Source organism: Dunckerocampus dactyliophorus, chromosome 1, assembly GCF_027744805.1.
Source record: "Dunckerocampus dactyliophorus isolate RoL2022-P2 chromosome 1, RoL_Ddac_1.1, whole genome shotgun sequence".
Classification (NCBI taxonomy): domain Eukaryota; kingdom Metazoa; phylum Chordata; class Actinopteri; order Syngnathiformes; family Syngnathidae; genus Dunckerocampus; species Dunckerocampus dactyliophorus.
This window is the reverse complement of record NC_072819.1, coordinates 42,215,239-42,235,251: the sequence shown is the minus strand read 5'-3', so window position 1 is coordinate 42,235,251 and position 20,013 is coordinate 42,215,239. Positions and strand designations below refer to the sequence as shown.

Genomic DNA, 20,013 nt, shown 5'->3' with positions numbered 1-20,013 from the left:
AGCATGTCGACTAAGAGAATAAGAATGCAGATTTGACCAGTACACAACTTGAGATTTAACGAGTATTTTATTAAAAGGAACTTCCCAGAGTGCCCCACTGGGATCCAATATCATTTTTAAAGCTCCTGAAATGAGCAGGATTGGACACCCCACACAGAGTTAACAGTTCACATGTGACTTTCTATACAGACCTCCCCTGCCACCTCTCCCAGCACCTTTTATTTACTCGTATACATGCACAACTTTGAGAGCACTCAGGGTTCACTGAAGATCACATCTGAAAGAGAAGCCACTGGTGCATATGCTATCAGGCTCCTCCGTGTGTACGGAGTTGTGGCATTTGAAAAAAGATGAGCTTGCGTGTTACAGAAGACGACGTGGCGGGCAAATAGTATGGAGACAAGGAGGGAGGTCAGCTGAGCGACAAACGTACGCCGGTGTACCGAGTGCCAACAAATTGCCTCGCTTCTTTGTGCTGCATGGTGCAGGGAGGGAGATGCGACCTGTCAGTGAGTGAGGGGGCTGGGTGAATGACTTCACATCACCCTTTCAGCTCCAGCAACTTCCCATTTATATTGTAATGCAAATCCATGGCCTGTCCCAGATGGTGCTTTTCCAGTATCATGGGTGCATAGAAATATGATTATTTATCTCAAGCACTTCTTTAATGCACCCTCTTTGCTTGCTGCTGACCCTCTCCCATACTTCCACTGGCACTGCCTTAAAGTCTGTGCAGTCATGATGTTTTTCTCCGTAATGGTGAACCACAGAAATAATGGACAATACATTTGGGAGGAAGGTGTCAAAGGAGTACCTGAGAGATTGCAGGAGTGCATAAATCACACAAAAGAGGTAGGGGTAAAAAAAAAAAAAAACTCTGGTTGGTAATTTTCCCATCTGAGCATTAAGCTACGAGGCACAAGTAATAATTTTCATAGCTCAAGTGTGCTTTAATAACCCCTGCTGAGGAAATATAGTTCACATTCACATTCACATATCTTTAGTAAAATCCCCTTCCTTGAAGCACATACAGAATGAATTCATTCAATGAATCAATGAATTCAAATCCTCTTATTTTCCAACCATCCATTTTCATTACCACATGTTGTTATTGTCTACGGCAACTGACTTAGGGTGAGAGGTGGGGTACACCCTGCCAGAGTTCGCCATATTTTGTAAAATGTCAATGCATACCTGCGTGCTATTTTAAGAGTGGCTGTAGTTTAACTACAATCCAGATAATATCACTCTTAGCTTTAAAGGTGTCTCTGCACACACTTCTTGCAACCTAAAATCATTAACATGCCAAATGTACTCTTTAAAGTGACAGCACTTTGTAGTTGTTCTTGAAGTCCAGTCAAAGCGAGGTTATGCACACCAGCATAAATAGCATATCTGCAAGCTTCAGTGTGCGAAACAGGCACATCCTTGGGGACCCTGCGTGCAGTAATCAGCTGTGAGCTATATGTCGTTCTGTTATACTGTCAGCACTTCCATGTTTTTATCATCACACCTTAACTGGATCCACTGCCTCCCTCAGAAGCTTTTAGGCTGCACTTGACACTTCCTACGCTGAGTAATTAGATGGCAATCTAGTGTCAGATCAACTCCACAAACCCCTGTCACCTCATTATATGATATGCCAAGTAACTGCAGTTACCTTGAAAAATAGAATGAGGAAACTAAGTCGTTAAAAAAGTGTAGAATAAAATGAGCCATTGAGCTCTGTACTGTAGGTGGAGTTTTACTTTTATTACATATGGCAGTACTCTTTTATTAAATTCAAGGGGTATTGCAAAAAAAAAAATGGTTCCCTGGAATCATGAAACACAAATGCATCATCAGGTGTCTAAAATTCAATGCCAGTGCTCGCTGTGGGTCTTATCAGCTCTCCACTGTCTAGTAGGCTTCATTAAATGCAAGAAACTAGGGATGCTCCGATCAGGGTTTTATGCTGCCGATTCCAATACCGATCATGCAGGACTGGAATCAGCCAATACCGATACCAACCACATGGATTAATTATACACTTTTCAATGTATTTATGATGAGTGCTATTGGCCAGGGGTGCTGTATACAGGGGGGAAAAGTCAGGGCAATTCCAAGGTCCCTTGACTGCCAGGGGGCCTAAAAAATAGGTAATTACAAATAAAATGAGTAATCAATGAATAAATGGGGGGGGCAACATGACTTTTTCATGGGACCCAGAATTCTTGGCTGCACCCCTGCTAAAAAAAGGGGAAAAAACCCACCTTATTTAGACAAAAATATATTTTACTTTTTGAAGAGAACATATATCACTCGTGAAACTTACAGAGGATGAGACGCCTTCTTTGGATATGACAATACATCGGTGGAGCTCTAGCAGGACTTCCAGGTAAGTGAGAGAACACTCGGCGAACCCGGTGTCTTCTCGTTATCGCGTCCCATGAATTCAATTATTTTTCGAGCCTTTTGACTTTCACACACGTTACCACTTGGATGGGTTAGCTGTCATTTGACGGATGATCGCCACGTGAGCCTCGAAAACTCACCATACATAGTGTGAAGGAAAGTGGGAGGATGACGCTGCCCAAGATGTTAGAGCAAGACACAGTACTGCACGAATAGTGCCAGCCACAGATGATCGCCTTTTGTGATCGGTGTTAAAAGGCATTTATCGGCATTTGCCAATGACGTGATTTTTTTTTACGGAAATCGGAGCATCCCTACAAAAAACGTATTTATTTTCAAAAGCTGATACGAGGCTAAGTTACAGTAACTGAGTTCAAAGAGTTATTATGTGCGTTCTATCAGTCTACATTTTCTGTGTCTGTGTTTTAGTTAAGCTTTACAAATGGGGCGTATGAAAGGCCAGCTAATGGTAAGCAAATGTAAATGACTCTATTGAGCTATTCCCTGTAATTGCTCCACTTAGTGAGCATTAATTACAGGCTATAGGGAGGTTGGTTACTCTGATTTTTTCTTTTTTTTGCAAAAAGCACACACTGCCAGAACAGCCAATCACATATGCCTCTGAAAACATTCAGTTTAACCAAACCGGCATTTCTTTTACGTCGCTGTTGCCTATGGATTAATGGTTTCCCTGAACACTTGTGAAACTGCGGTGAAAGAACAATTCTATGAGAGTTCACATGTGCCCAGCAATAGAGGAAAATAATGGTCACAACCGCAACTCATCGGAATGTGTGCTGACCCATTGCATCACCTCTGAAAGCGCAACCATTACAATCCATTTCAACCCATTTCAACGAAACAAATTGCAGAATAAATCACAGGCAATTGCTGCAGCTAAAATCATGAGCCCATTTCTTTCCTGTAAAAAAGAATCAGTCGTTTGCTGCAAGGAGCAAAACACTCATTTTTATTCAGCCATCATGAGATATTGTCTTTGTCATGTTTGGCCTGTTGTCGTTCCACATCACTCTCCAAACATTTTACCTGCCCACTCAGAGAGCAGGTTTTGGCCATAAGCCTGGACGATCCCCATAGTTTCATGGTGTTCTCCATCTGTGCTCAAGGCAAAAACTCACTGAGGCCACTATGGTGAAGGACCGACAAAAGAGATGTTTTGGAAAGGTGAACAGGGGGGCTGATGGTTTTTGGCAAAAATGCAATATTAAAATGTTTTTCAACCATTTTTAAACTTACTAGGATTGACTGTGGTTGCTTGATGTCATGCACAACCAATCACATTTTGTCTAACATACTGTATCTGACAAACAAGATGACCAAGATCGTTGGGGTCGGAAGTCAGGTTGGTAAATTCTTCTGTAAACCTCCGGGGTTTATTTCGCTCAGAGTTCTATCAGTCGCTATTTTTAACAAATTCTGTTCAGAATGATTGTTCTGTTCTTTATTTATTGTACAAAGAGGAGCCTACAGTACTAGAGTACTGTACTACAGTACTACAGTACACCTGGTTTTGAAAGTTTACAAGCTACTCACATGCACAATTGAGATCAAATGAACAGAGATTAAGGTAAAAATGATGGCACCCAACAGGTGGGGGTTTGTTGCCACAGTTATACTATGATTACCTTAATAGGGATACTAAAGTGTCGCTCAGTCAATCTTAGTCATTAATGCCGCTGTTCTCATTTAATTGAAAAGCCTACAGAAGAATTTTAATATGAAATGCACTATAAAAAAAAAGACTCTTCCGGTCTCTCTGTATCGCTGGTGGAACCTGCTGATGACACTCTATGACACTCTAAGCTCAGTGGCCACATCCCTGAGAACATCCTGTTTGAAGCCTGGCAATGGCAAATTATTAGGGGTGTAATGGTACATGTATTCTGATTTTACACATTACAAGTGAGGGACAGGAAGTGTACATTCGAGGTTGCCATGCATCTCCAGAACCCCAGGTAGTGTGCCTTTGGCTAGTGGGTGTCATGGCTGTGCCAAGGAGAATCCAGAGCCTGAAGACCCTCTTCCATCGTTAAAATCGGACAAATACAAGTGGATAAGACGAAAGCAGTGTGCTGCCATTGTTTAGTAGCGCTCAAGAACAGGGCTATACGCTGGAACTATTAATGCTGCACTTCAGCCAATCAGGAACTTTCATTTACTGAAGATAAAATAATAATTCACACTGTTCACACGGTTATTGTTGCACTTCTCTAAGAAGAAACACTCTAAATTGTGATGTCCAAAGTGATGCCCAGACGTCATTTTCGACCCACAGCTGTTTTCTATTTCCCCGCTAATTGAGATATATTATTAGATATTACACTGATTTGCTTTGTCAACTATAACACAAAGCTTATATAGCTTACAATACAGTATATTGACCTACATTGGATTGTTTTTCGCATCTTTAATGCACAAAATGTATCAAATTGGCCCCTAACGTCCTTCAAATTTTTCTGTGTGCTATATCGATATTTTTCTTTTTTTATTTGAGAATTGTATTTATTGGTGAATTACCTGCCAGCAGATGGCAGTTGTTTATGTTTCATTTTAAAAACCATTCAACACAAAAGCTAAGCAGTTTTATGGTTTGCATTTTGTTCCCTTACTGTAACTGAAAATGAAACCACCTGTGACCTTAAAACCGAGGTATGTACCATACTGTGCTTATGGTGTACTGTTACACCACTATGAGGAACTGTTTATTCATTCTTAGGTGTCATCTTGGTCTCATGATGTCAAAATTCAATTCTTTTCTCTTCGGCATAATAAAAGAATATACAAAATTTTATGTATATCAAATCGTCATAACTCAAATCAGCAAGTATTAAAAACATACTGTGATGAATCCTGGAATAAACCCATACAAGGCAAAGTACTACTGAATGATTTCAAATGTGAAAAGTTCTTCATTGGTCATTGCAGTTGACTTTGTGTTATGCCAATAGTGCATGTTTGATTGATGAGTTTTCTAATGCATCATGGCCCGTTCGGCTGCTTCCATTCTGAATTGTTTTCTTCCAGCTCATTGGATAATTATTGTATGCGTGGATTTGCTGCCCATCAGCAGTTGTCAATGAGCGGATTGTGTTGGTGTTGTATTGGTAGCAGCACGTGATCACGATATGTTAAAGTGAGGCACCCAACTTCTTTGATGACCGTTTATGATGCACTTTTCCTCCCTCGTGTCAAAACAACATTTCAAACATTTATTTCACACAAACTAGGGTTCTGCACCTTTGACTTGAACTTAAAGCTTGATCTTGCACTTCAAGTGATGCTACATTTGGAGTTAATTAAAGCTTGTAAGCGAACAAGTCAGAAGAGTGTAATAGCTATACATAAAGAAAAACATAGTGTGAAAATATCACCAAAACACAGCACACTGCATAGTTTCAGAAGGAACGAACACCAAAGTCTGGGAAGATGATGCGAATGATGCTGCTCACGAAGTGCAACAACGCCATCTATAGGCCGCTTTTTTTTGCTTTTTACATGGCGTCAGCACACACAAAAGTGTTCCCTCAAAGACTGCTTTCTGAATCAATCACACACACACACACACACATACAAAGGGCACAGAACAGTTCATTACTGTTCAATTACCAGTGAATGTTCAATAGCGAGCCCATTACAGGAGAAAGTTTCGAGCGTGCTGCCAAGAGACCTGGAGAACAAGTATGACATTTTAATGATACTATTAAAGACGAACAAGAGTTGAGTACAAATAAATCAATTAAAGTGGATTATGGTAACCCCTGTGGATTTAAATATACTGGAGGGAAAGCCAGCGAGCAGTGAAAATGATGCAGAAGCTGTCTTCCACTTGTATTGATCCTGTTAGTCCTGTTATTCAGATCAACAATATCAATATTGTTAATACTGTATGTGTGTTATATAAAGACTTTTATCTGGTTTGAGAATAATGGGGGCGCTGCATGGATTAACTCATGTAGTTGCTTTCCTTTGACTGCAATGCACTTGCAAAACACTCAAGTGTATTCATATCTCATTTAATGCATCTTTTCACATCTCTTTGCTCCATAAACCTCTCATAGACATAAGGTGCACTCTTCCATGCCGTCCACATTTGGATTCATTACTTCATTTCTCGACTGTCAGTACACGTTTTCCCCAGATGGGAAATCCAAGGTTGGTGATTTATCCGATAAAAATGTGACATTAACTGACAAAAAACATATCCATTAAGATTATGAGCATCCCCTGGGGGTTGTTAAGCAGTCGGTTTTAAAACATTGCAATAAACATGAAAGTGTGTCGCAGTGTACAGGTACTCCGCGCAACACTGAACAATAACATTACCTGCGATGGAACACTGCGCGTCTCTGGAATTCAAAAGATAACTGGAGAACCTTTTAGACAATTTGATAGATGAAGATATATTTCAAATTGAGTATATTAGACACAATTGCGATATTCTGACATGGTGTTAAGTTTCCTACTGTATGTAATACTAGATGCCATATTGCTATAGAAAGGTGTGACATGCAGCAGTAACCGAAGATAGTTGAAGCGTCAAAGCACAAGAAAACTCAACAGTGCAATGAATGCACAGTGGTTTTGATTACAACGGCTTGCATCAAAAAGTAAACATGTTTGTAAGATGTGTAACCAAAAAGGAACATGTATCAAATAGTCAGAAAGCTCAAATCAAGCGAAAGACAATGAAAGTCTCACAATGTCCATTTATTCCACAGAACACTGACGGTTTGATCACAAGCTTTGAATTCTCCATGAAAGTGTGTTTCCTTCTTCAAATGGGCCCTGTGGAGCCAATCTTCACAGTAAGAAAGATGACAGAGAAAGCAGCGGGGTGGGGGGGAACTTAGCTGGCAAGTAGCAGCTCCCCTAGCTTCTTTTGCAGCACTCGGCCAGGACGGCCATATTGCGTCTGTAAACAAATTGAATCGTTGGCCCTATGACAAGGCAGCCGCTGTGGCACACTCATTCACCACGTAATTCCCAGGTCACCACTGGGAGCAGACGGCGGGGAGCCTCGACTATGTCATCAGTCTTTTGGCTGCCAGCTGAAAAGAAACACTGACTGCTGCGTCAGCTTTGAAAACTAAATACAATCTGTGCTCCTTTCCTCATTGGCATTGTTTTGAAGAAACGTACGGTCAACTACTATATCTTTCAATGGGTGGTGTTGAAGGTTGTAGAATGTCATTTTACATGACAAGGCAAAGCCATATTAGCTCATTAGTAGGGGTGTCACAAAATCTCGTAAGATGAAAACGTGACAAGATTTCAGAAATATAGTCTTGTGGACACTAGGACTGGGACAATAGTAAATAAATTAATCAATCACACAATAAATGAAAATCAGATTGATGATTTTGTCAGCCTCAATATATTTCCATGTGCATACGTGTCTGTTTTCCTCATCTCTTGCCTCCAAACAAGCAGGAAGAGAGTTCACTCTGTGCGTTGGTTTCAGCACCTTGGCTCGTTTGTTCCTTAGAACAACGGCATGAATGGAGTGAGCCATACAATCTATTTGTCTTGGTGGATGGAGGCGGAGCCGCCAGCATACACACAGAGTGTAGCCTCATGAGGCGCAATGCAAGGTAACAGAAGACATTAAATCAGTAGATTGCAATATATTGTCATAATTTTTTTTTCATTGTACTTTTTTTAAGTAATGTTAAAACCTGTCTTGTATCTTTCTCGTAGACCCAATCTCCTGTATGTTTAGTCTCATGAACTGTCTTGTGACACCCCTACTCCATAGCGATCATTGTTTGAAGACAGTTCTGTTTTTATATTGCTCACAAAGGGAAAGCTTGAGTGTAGCTGATGAACAGTTTAGATGGGTAAATACTGACCCCTGGCGGTGGAATACATAACTTCACCTTCGCTTTCCTCCAACGTCCCCAAAGAGTGTTCTCTCCCTTTAGAGGGCGCCCTTGTCAAAGTTATAATTTGCATCTGTCATGAATTTAAAGTCACTGCTGTTTTTAATGGTATTTGTATCACCAGGAATAAATGAACGAAGCACCATCTGAGAGGTGACAGTATAAAAACATAAATGTTGCAAAATTATGTCCAAAGCACAGCAGATGGCCTTTCAGAAGCATGCACTCATCGTTTCAATTTCTATTGGCCAGTCAGTTTTATATTTATATGTAAAGCAGCCTACTGTTCCGGTAGCTCAGCAGATGGCTTGATATGTTTGCTCCGGGACACCTTTGTCAAGAGTTCTGATATTGGTCCAAAATAAAAACAGACTTGGAGAACAGCTAGGAGGTGAAGTGGAAATGTTAAGATACACAATGTGATACTAGACCGTAGCAGTCAAGGCGTGGTATTTGAAGGATTGAAATGTTGGCTGCAGTGTAGTAGGTGAGTGGAGGTCAATGGTCTTCTTTGTAGGGACAGTCAGGGACACTCGAGCAGGGCTGCACCTGGCCAAATTGGGGCCCTTAACAGAATTTTACAAAATGACTGGTGCTGCCAGGAATTTTGGTTCCCATAAAAAAATGTTACTTGAGCCTGAATTTAGTTAAATGCATGTTTTGGGACTAATGTGAATCCATGGGAAAGAAAGTGTTCAGGAAATTATTTTTAGTGCAAAATAAGAAATGAACTGAATTCAAACAAATAAAGCCACCACTTGGCTGATTTCTGTGAAGTAGGACTGAATATTAATAAATAGAATATTTTTGTATTTATGGCATAGAAAATCTGTTTATGATCTTCTAAATAAGATTGTTAACATTATTAGAGCCCCCCAGACATAAAATAACACCCCTATAGTCACCATTACATTTGTATTACCCATTATAGTAGATATAATCAGAGAAAAAAAACATAAATAAAATAACAGACTCACACGTTAGCAGTTCCTTGTTGTTTTTTTCTGTACAGCGTGCTTCCTACATTAGCTATTGCTCATCACTGTATTGTAATGACGGCTTTAAATGGCTTTACACTCGTATCCCCCAATATAATAGATATAATCAGAGAATAAAACATAAATAAGACAACAGACTCACACGTTAGCAGTTCCTTGTTTTTTTATGGACAGCGTGCTTCCCATATTAGCTATTATCTCATCACTGTAATGTAATGACGGCTTTAAATGGCTTTACACTCGTATCACCCAATATAGTATATATAATCAGAGAATAAAACATGAATAAGACAACAGACTCACACGTTAGCAGTTCCTTGTTTTTTTTATGGACAGCATGCTTCCTGCATTAGCTATTGTCTCATCACTGTAATGTAATGGCGGCTTTAAATGGCTTTACACTCGCATCACCCAATATAGTATATATAATCAGAGAATAAAACATAAATAAGACAACAGACTCACACGTTAGCAGTTCCTTGTTTTTTTATGGACAGCATGCTTCCTGCATTAGCTATTGTCTCATCACTGTAATGTAATGGCGGCTTTAAATGGCTTTACACTCGTATTACCCAATATAGTAGACATAATAAGAGTAAATAAGCCATTTAAGGCGTAAATAAAACTCATGTCCACGTGTGTCACAGTAAATGTGTTCCCAAGGGAACCTTAGTGGCAGGCAGGCAGATGTGTGGAGTGTTAGGAGTTGCGATGCGTTGTCGAATGCTGGGCCTCCGGTATGCAGAGACAGGCGCAATGTGCAGGAAAAATAGTCTTTTAATAAGCACAAGCAGGTGCAGATACTCACAGTTATGTTGGCAAAAGTTAAAGCAAAGGTGACGGAGTAAAAAGGTTCCGTGAAGCATAATAATGGTAAGTACTATAAGAGGTAGCCAGCAAAAGAGACAGAATGTCGAGGTGACAGCATATTTAGCGTGTGGTGGGTTATGGCCCCATCAGTAGCCCGTATTATTGTTATGATTATTATGTTATTATTATTGTCCCTGTGCATGAATTGCACTGTTTTCTTGTGCTTTCTTTCTTTTCCTTTCTATAGCAATGTGGCATCTAGTATCACATTGGAAACTTAACACCGTGTAAGAATGTGTATGTATTCCCCAAAATAGTAGATATAATATAATGAGATCATTTAAACATGCAATGAATGCCAGTTCCAGCAATCACATCTGATGGTTGTCTTACCGAACGATTACTGACACCTAGTGACCAATGTAGAATACTACATTTACATTTAGAATGCTTCTTCTGCCTTGTATTTGTATTTTAGTTCATTTGGTTAGCTCATTTAGCCATTTTTATGCTTGAAATGTTTAGTTTATGCCAAGAATAAGTACTATGTGCTTAAATACTATATAAGATAATAAGAGACCACATTCAATCAGAAACAGCGATCATTTATTACAAGTAATTAATTATTGAAGAATGTGATAGAGTGAGGGCACGATGTTTGAACCATGATGTAGCGAGGGACGACTGTACACCACCAGGGACTGACAGGTACACTGTGCCCGATTACTCATCTCTTTTTTTCCCCCTCCTGGTTCTCTTGGGCTGACTTGGTGCTCTATGTCTCATGGCAGCGACGCGCATCCTTTGCACATTTGACGAGAATGCGTCCCTTTGAGTTTAAAGGGGTGGCTCTGCAATCGAGGATGATCATCATGTAGTATCACTGACTGGATTTTAGCCTTCAGGTGTGTGCACTCATCTATCCAACTCAAAACTTAAATAAAAGGCTCAATAAACATACAAAGTGCTGTTTCTAAAGTTAGCCAGATGCTGACGTTCAAATTTGTTGTCATGGCAACAGTTGATGTAAGTCATACATTTTGTTGAAAATTCCAACCTCTGTCTGCAAATGTGGAAATCAATCATTTCCATTGTTTTCTAACTACTATGTCTGTTTTTTAAAACTCCATAAATCAAAAATAAAAATCATGTAAGCAAACTAAATCAGCGTTTTCTCTCCATTGTAGTGACGCAAGCAGAATGTTTGTTGAAACGTGCTGATAAAGCCCTTTACAACCTTGTTTTAATCTCAGTGAAACGGAATAACACAGAAGACCAACACATCAGTGGACTCCATTCTAAACTTTGGAAAAATGAACACCACTCACAACATGTTCAAGTAATTTCTCCTTGTTTAATAAAACATGACTACAAGAGACATCAAATTTGATCGCTATCCAAGTCAACATGCCACCCTGTCATGTTTTCCAAGATAATGGGAGGTTTACTGGTAACGTGCTACATATTTTATCTGTTTTCTGTTACATCCATTAAATATAAACCAGTGTTTACATTCCAGTGCATTAATGCTAATCAAAGGCCCCAATGATATGTAATACAAAGTACTGTAAGCTTTATTAAATTCACTGAGCTATAAGGAGCCACATTTCTCATGTGCTGGGTCTAAATTCATTAAGGCTTTTTTTTTTAATGCTATAAAAGTATACACTCATCTGTCGAATGAGATCTAATACAAAGCAGAATGTCTACCTTCATAAAGTGGCAGACAGTACAAGTCGTGAAACAATTGTCAGTGTTAATTGACATTGGCAGAGAAGTACACACTGCATCATCAGCGATTGTTATATGTGAGTAATCTCATTCAGATCAAAAATATGAGAAAGAGGTGGGCAGAACCTGCAAACCTTGCACGGAAAACAAAAGTGCTCACTCATCTATCACCAGTGATTATAATGTAGTGCAGTTCTACACTACCATCACAATAATAAAGACATGGTTGAACAAATACCTCTGAGAGATCTTGTCTTGCAAAGGCAGATTTTGTTTTAAGTTCATCTTGAATCTCATTAAATAGTGAAACTAATTTGTGACCTCTGAGTGTCTGTGGGTGAGACCAAAGCAGATGCAAGAATCACTGTGAATTAATCACTTATTTCACCGAACAGCTATACCGTGATTAAGAAGCACTGTCTGAACATACTTTATTTCAAAAGGTGGATTAGAAGACATTGTATATCTTACAGAAGCACTCATGCAGCCACATTGTGTGCTAAACATTCAATTCAGCATGCACTTGCCCAACATGCAAGGAAAGCAGCAGCTTATGTAACCATTGTGTGACCTCAGCATCTCTTTACAAAATATAATTCCTTCCTGAATATTCCCAAAAGAGGTACAAATTTCTAAAGGTAAAACTGCTTTCACACTGACTTTCTCCTTGAACGGGGGAATTTGTGGAAGCTATGCCCCGGTGAGTGTGTGCTTCCAGGGGAAGAGAGCCCGGTGTTGTCCCTGGAGCCTAGGGAGCTGCTGTGGATCCTATAGGAGACAGAGTTGTAGTAAACAGAACCAACATTGCGGCCTTTGTGTTGGCTGCGGGCCACAAGCGGACAAATGCCCAGGCGGTAGCACACACATGAGCAGAGAGAGCTCAGACTCGACTCTGCCTTACATGCATCTGCCGTCACCTGAAACTGCAGCCTGTGTCTGCAGGGGCTTCTCTCTCTCTCATGGTCCTCTGCTGAGGAAACAATTAGGTTGGTGCGGCTGGTTCCCTCCTCCATCGGGAGGAAGAGCGGACTTTGGCTGTGGCTGTACCCCATGTTGTGTCTGTTCCTTTCCCTGCGGTCGTTTCTGCTGTGATCGCCCACAACGCGGAGACCCAGAGCCCGATCCAGAAGGCCTCTGTCCCTCTTCAGTGATGCTCTTTCTTGAGCATCTCTCTTCTCATCTTCACTGTTCATGGTGAGGAAACGAAGCACCACCAAGTTCAGGAAGGCCCCAATCACTGTAAGCCCCACCAGTATGTACATGAAGCTCAAAACCACATAGGGGGTTTTCTCCTGAAGGTCCTCCTTCTTCTGCAGGGCCACAAAGTCACCAAAGCCAATAGTGGTGAGTGTGATGAAGCAGTAGTAGTAAGCATGGAAGAAGCTCCATCCTTCAAAGTGGGAGAAAGCTGCAGCCCCCACACAGAGTGTTCCAATACAGGATAGGAAGCCCACTAGAACCATGTTCTCCATTGACACCTCTGTGAGTTTAAGGCCCAAACACTGCTTGGTCTTGTGGAGGAGATAACGCACAAATGTGTTCATCCTCTCTCCCAGACTCTGAAACATGACCAAAGTCAGAGGAATGCCCAGTACTGCGTAGAACATGCAGAACACCTTTCCTGCATCTGTGCCTGGTGCTGCATGGCCATAACCTTCAAATGAGAGGGGGCTTCATGTCAGGTTGGTGAATGCTACACAATGTTGTTCGCAAGTAATGACAATATTTGTATTGTGGTTGTAGTTTGCAGTGGTGTGGAACTGTACTGTACTGCATCATACTGTTTGTAATGTTTTGCTCTCTCATGTAAATGAGGTAACTAACACATTACAAAAAAGTATTACAGATCTCAGTACGACGCAGGACAAACAACAACTACAATCATAAACATATTCCGTGAAGGTGGAAATATGTGCTATTGTAAAGTGAAAGGTGAATTCCATCTTACCAATAGTGGTGATGACTGTAATTGCAAAGTAAAAGGAACCAGCAAATTTCCACTGCCTCCCGGCGCGATGGGGCTCTGCTTGCAGCACCACCCTCTCGATTTCGCGGTAGTCCTCCTCAGAAAAACGGTACTTCTTCTTCATCTCGTTGCGCTTCTGCTCCAAGATGCGCCTGCAGAAGCTCTCCGTCTCCGACTCGAGCGCGTCGAAGACGGCGGCGCCCACCAGCAAGTAGGAGAACATGCAGAGGATGAGCGACAGTGTCCGGACGTTCTGCTTCTTCATCCTCGCTGCTGTCGTGCGAAGTCTGCAGCGGAGGCGCAGTTACAGGTGGCAGCGTGCTTGTCTTCACATGGGTGCTGCAGCCTGTTGCGTGAAGCCTTTATGCAGAAAAAGAAAACAAGCTGAGACAATCGTTCTGAGCCGCTATAAATCCGATATTGTATTTTTTTAAACATTTGTAAATGCACAGAGGCGAGCAATATTCCAGACAAGGTGGACTGTTCCCTGCAGACTGTCCACTCGCATGCGCAAAGCCCCAAAAGTCAAATATAAATATTTATTTATGTGTGTCCTGAGTAACACACACACACTGTAAAGTCCATTAAATCCAAATCACCTGATCGCATCAAACCCTCCACTTAAAAACGAGAAGGTGGGGAGCACCATGGACAGCGACAAGGCTAGATTTTTATTTTTCATTAAATGAATAAAGGCTTAAAAACAAATAATACCGTCAGAGTTTCCATAAAGACCTCAATTTGAGAAGGAACTAATTTCCTTAACAACATAGGCATGGAGTGTGTTTGTTGTGGGCTTAATGCTAAAGAAGACATGTAATTTACTGTGAAAACCTTCATCTCTGCCGATTGTAATGGCGTCTTATAATACAACACAATTGCTAGTACTCAAGAGTACCACAATACCACAAAACAAAACCTATAAACTAGGGGTGTCCCAACTTTTTCCACCTAGGGCCAAAATCAATGGATGCGGGGCCATTTTTATATAATTTTTTTATTTTGTAAAAAGGCTAAAAAATATATGTATTTGTGTTTTTAGTTATTTGTATCAATATTTGAACTTTTTCTCTTTGCATTGTGCCTTTTTGCTTTATTTTTCCCATTTTTGCTGTTTTGTTTTGTTTAAATTCCATTTTACTTTTAAAATGTGCGGTGGGCACCCACTTTGGACGCCCCTGCTACAAACAATGAAACAATGACTTTCAAAAGCAAATTAATATAGTATTATAGTATATATTATCAATATAGTACAGTGAGTACATTTTTGCACAATTTACCACTTTTCTATTTATCCATTATGTGTGCGTGTGCGTGTGCACGTTAGACAAAAGCCAAACAAATACCAATGCTACATTCTCTGCTGTTTGAGAGCTGCACTATTGAATGTTGGTTTCCATTGTGTGTGTGTGTGTGTGTGTGTGTGTGTGTGTGTGTGTGTGTGTGTCCAGTATGTGTGTGTGTATGTGTGTGTGCCCGTGCACTGGCGAAATGACAAATAAATACCAATGTTACATTCACTGCGCTTCGAGAGCTGCACTATTGGATGTTGGTTTCCATGGTTACTTGCATAGGAAAGCACAGACAGTGAGTTAGATGGCTAATATCCAAAGTGTCCAACAAAATAATGTAGATATTGTTAAAGTAACACCTTGTTCAATTAAAACCTGAACATTATCTCTGCAAAGGCAGGGTTATGTATTGGATCTCGTTACATTTTGCAGTTGGTCACATTGTTTTGACCAATGTAATTCACAACTACAGAAACAGACAACTTTTTCATTGAAAATTCCTCTCATCTCAGCAGTATACATTAAATCAAGGGTCATAATCATAATCATAATTTATCACAGGCCTACTTATAATATAGTAATCTCTTATCATCCTGATGCTGAACTGTAGGTGGTTAATTGTATGTTGATTAGCTGGAGGTGTTGGCTGTGATAATGAAACAAAGCTTTGTTATATTGCAAGGTAATGTGGTTTTCTGTTTCGGAGTAAACACTGGAGTAGCCCCATATTACCCTCACTATGCTTCTTCAAACATCTCGCTTGGTTTGTGTTGTGGCACAAATATATTCGAAGCATGAACGCAGCATCGTGCAGAGAAGAAAGGACCCTGTCCGCAATTTCTCTATTGAATAAAAATTATAAGAGAAAATTGGACATTTTGGGCGAGAGGCGGTGTAGACTCTGACACTGAACAGGAAAAGCGGGAAATGAACGAATGAATCTGTTATGTTACTGTGTGGTATTCATCACTATGGGAGTGGAAAAATGTCTTAACTTTTGTGTCACAAGATTAAAAACCTTAATTTCCCCATTGGGATTGATTAATTATGTGTTATTAAAATTCTATTGATCATCTCTTTGCAGACTCCAGCAGGCATTAATTAGAGGCCGGAATCAGACCGTAGAAGGTCAAACCTTGCAATAGTGTAGTGTACAAGCTCTAGTGCAGCGTCTTCTAAAAAAGCATAACTTAGGCTACGTTCACACTGCAGGCCTATTCCGATTCTTTTGCTCATATATGACCTGTAACGGTCAGTCGGTCAGTGTGAACAGTACAATTCCAATTTTTTCAAATGCTACTCAGGCCTCTTTCAATTTTGGGCCTCATGCTATTTTCCCTCTACGTGCTACTACTGGGATCAATTTTAAAATGATATAGAATCTAATTTAATTTCTTTGCAGATAGTGTGCAAATGCATTTACCTATTAATTCCAAAACGGATTCATCTGAAGGACTACTTAAATATCTCTAAGAAGTCAAAGATTGGACATCCTTAAATTTCTTCAATTTAAATGACAAAAAAACAGAGATTGTCATATTTGGCGATCCCGATCTTCTATATGGACCTCGGTCCATTAGGTCTTACTGCTGCTCCTCTGTAAAGGTCTTGGTGTTTTTACTGATGGTTCTTTTAAACGCAGATAAGTTCAGTTGTAAAAACTGCTGTATTTCATCTCAGTCTCCTTCGGAAAGGTCAAGGCATACGCCAAACCAGGTAGAAACAGTTGTGCATTCTTTGATACAGCAACGTTTTGCTTGGACTATTGTAACTCTTTATGCTTCAGCCTTGAACAGTCCTCCACACATCGCTTACAACTGGCCTAAATGCGGCTGAGAGGAACGAGAAGGCATCACTCCAGCGCTGGCTTCTCTCCATTAGCTGCCTGTTGTTTTTAGGATTCAGATTAAAGATTTTGTTTGTTTTTAAATCTCTTCATGGTTTGACTCCTGAACTGCTTGTTTTGCACACTCCGGTCAGAGATTTGAGATCATCTGATCAGTGTCTGTTAAGAGTGCCCAAGGTCCAGACTGAAAACCAAGGGAGACATAGCCTGTGCGGTAGCAACCCCAAACTCTGAAACACTCTCCCTCTGAGCCTTAGAGCTGCTACATCTGTTGGGAGTTTCAAATCAATGTTAAAACACACTTACATGCTGTCACATGCTGAGTAGGTCTGGACCTCAGATGCAGAGGCGTGAGGCCAACACAACGTTGTAGTATCTTTAATGAGAGTCACACAAAGAACAACAAAGGACGACAATGGTGCGCAAGCCATTAAAAAAAAAGGAAAGCAGAGTGCCAGGTTGGATGGCAGGAAAACAACTGGGCGTACTACTAGGAGATGCAACAACTATTAAATGTCCGAAAAGTAGACCGTAGTGATGTGTCAGTCGCGAACGAAGAGACGGCATTTTGAAATGAACGACGGGAGCCGGTTTGCGTCATTGGGAGCCATTTGGGAGCAGATAATTTTTTTCCTCGTCTTTTTTTTCTGTTAAAGGCGAATGTCGTTGGTCAAGATGTGTGGCGGCGCCTGTGTGTCCAAACTGAGCAGGGGGAGGGGCGGGGTTAAACAGCTGTGGTGCTCTTAGAGCCAATTCATTCGTGAGAAATTTGCATTAAGAGATTTCATCTATTTTGACCTAATTTGTCTTTTGAGTTTGGTGCTTGTTTTTATATTTTAGAATATAACATTATATTATATTTTTGTAGCTGTTCACTGAGGTTTAAATAAATCAATTGAAATAATAAACATTTGATATCATGTATTTTTTACATTAGTAATGCATTTTACACTATACACATCATTTGGTAAAAAATTAACTTAAGCCAGCAAAAAAAATCTGAAGAGTCACTTGGAAGCCGAAAGGCACGGCTCTTTTTAGTGAGGCGAGCCAAAAGAACCAGCTCTCAAAAAAGAGCCGAAATGTCCATCTTGTTAGGCATCTTCCAGCTGCAAACAATCAGGTTTGAAGTAGCCAGACAAATAAGCAGCAGGGGCGCCCAGTAGTCCCGCCTCCAGCAGCAATGAGGGCCTCTTACAACAGAAAAAACACAAAGAGGTGGAGAAGACCAGGGGCCCTTTGCACAAAAGTAGGATTCCGATATCCAGGATAAATGACTGAGCTGAGCTCAACCAGCCCAAAACAAGAGCAACTACGCTTAATTGGTTGCCCAAAGCCAAAGGCAGGCTGAGTAGACACTGATTAGTCAAGCCAAGTGAAACCAATCCTGAATCAGTTGCCTGTACGCGGCTTCCTTAGATAAACCCCGCTATCATCACACAACCACCGATTCACCATGGCAACGAGAGCGGCGTGCCTTCCCCCGACGGGAGCGGAAATCCTCATAGGGGCTTACGAGGACGCACAAGAGCAAATAAAAAAAGGCAACAACGCCACAGTCATAAAACAAAGACAGAAAGCGCGGCAAATTATTGCAGAGACGATTTGCAATACTTTGTGCATAAGTAGTGCGCAAATACACACTCACTGCTCCGTTGAAACCATCACAATTGTTGCTTGTTTAACAAATCAAGAACAGCGTTGTACAGTAATATCTATGAACTCTTTATTAGCACACCACGTCACCATTACTTGCTAGCTTCAACAGTGTATAAACTTCCGGTTTCCCCTCGAGCGCTAAGGCTTCTGGGTAATGTATAACACATCCGCATTAACCAACGCAATTGACATCTCCGAAAACGTAGACGCACTGTGATTATGAATCCGTTTAAATTGTAGGTGAAATTGACTGCAGATGTGAGTGAAATTGTGTAACTGTAACTCTGTATAACTATTTTATCTTGAACATGCGTATTTGTATTTATGGGATGTTCATTTTTTATATCATATGTGTAAATGATCTGATAAATGATCTAATGATTGCAACGTCATCTAAAATCCTTTATCTACAATGATTGAAATGAATGATGACAAATGTTTAAATAATGACAGTTGGTGTAGTTGAACGTGGTAGCAATGTGTAGTGGGCAGTGGATTAATTATTGGTTTCCATTTATGGTGAGTACTGATTGAGATAAGGGATGAGATTAAATAGATCCCGGACCTTAGTCTGGTCTGGAGCAGGCTAACCCCACAGAATAAATCTCCATGGTAACTTATGTCAGAACATATCCCACTTTCCACTATCCCACTATTTGTGCAACAAGATTGAACCAGGACAACAAATACAAGCTTTATCCTAATTTTGTGTAACAGGGCCCAGGACAGGAAAAGTGCAGAACAGGAGGGGCAAAGGTAACAACTTCTTTGCACTTGCTTTTAACACAAGCCGAGCTGGACATTTTTATTTATTTAATGTTTCTATTTGCACCTTTTACTGTTTTTAGTTCATTTATTGTTTCTTTGGTTTTTAACCAGTCTTGTCTTTTTGGCCTCTTGTTTGTTTAACATCAGTATTTATTATGGCTTTTTTTTTTTTTTACTACCATACTGTTCCGTTATACTCGTACAGCACTTTGAGGCAGTAGTGGCTGCTTTAAAATGTATTATATATATTTAAAAAAAAAACTTGACCGTGACCTAGTGCAGTAAAGCATGTGTCATTAAAGTCAAGAATGTCCAATTAGCACAAGCCAACTGGGTGTCTGAAATGGTTTTAATCTTGCTGTACAATAAACCAACCTTTGAATACAGCATACGTGATGAAGCAACGCCACTAAATAGCCACACAGGATGCAGGCTGAGGCCTCTGGTTTCCACAGTAACCAGGGCTAAAAATAGAAACTCACACCAGAGGCACTTCAACAATGAATCTACTCCTGCCATGATACTTAAATCTATTTATAGCTGTGCCTTGCATGAAAGCGTCCCACCAGTTCATGTCATCATGTGTTCACACCATTAAATCTGTCTTTGTGCCACTGGTTTGTGTGTGCATGGACAGTATACAGAAAGT

At 40.4% G+C, this 20,013-nt stretch overlaps 1 protein-coding gene across 2 annotated transcripts; it reads right to left on the bottom strand.

Annotated features, from left to right (window-relative positions):
* Positions 1-11,519: 11,519 nt before the first annotated feature.
* Positions 11,520-14,281, bottom strand: kcnk15 (potassium channel, subfamily K, member 15). 2 transcript variants are annotated; one of them, XM_054782401.1, is made up of 3 exons: positions 13,782-14,281; positions 12,751-13,487; positions 11,520-12,601 (listed from the first exon to the last, which is right to left on the bottom strand). In XM_054782401.1, exons 1-3 carry the CDS (start codon positions 14,062-14,064, stop codon positions 12,524-12,526), a joined length of 1,098 nt encoding a protein of 365 aa, XP_054638376.1. In that variant the 5' UTR covers positions 14,065-14,281; the 3' UTR covers positions 11,520-12,523. The 2 variants fall into 2 exon arrangements, with proteins under 2 accessions (XP_054638376.1, XP_054638365.1); XM_054782390.1 differs by having other exon boundaries at positions 11,520-13,487.
* Positions 14,282-20,013: the final 5,732 nt, after the last annotated feature.

What these genes read in the sequence shown, in the direction of transcription:
- kcnk15 (XM_054782390.1), bottom strand. Translation starts at nt 14,064, where the DNA reads ATGAAGAAGCAGAACGTCCGGACACTGTCGCTCATCCTCTGCATGTTC. An exon ending in TACAGTCATCACCACTATTG is followed by an intron (nt 13,488 to 13,781) that starts GTAAGATGGAAT and finishes TCTCATTTGAAG; the next exon opens with GTTATGGCCATGCAGCACCA.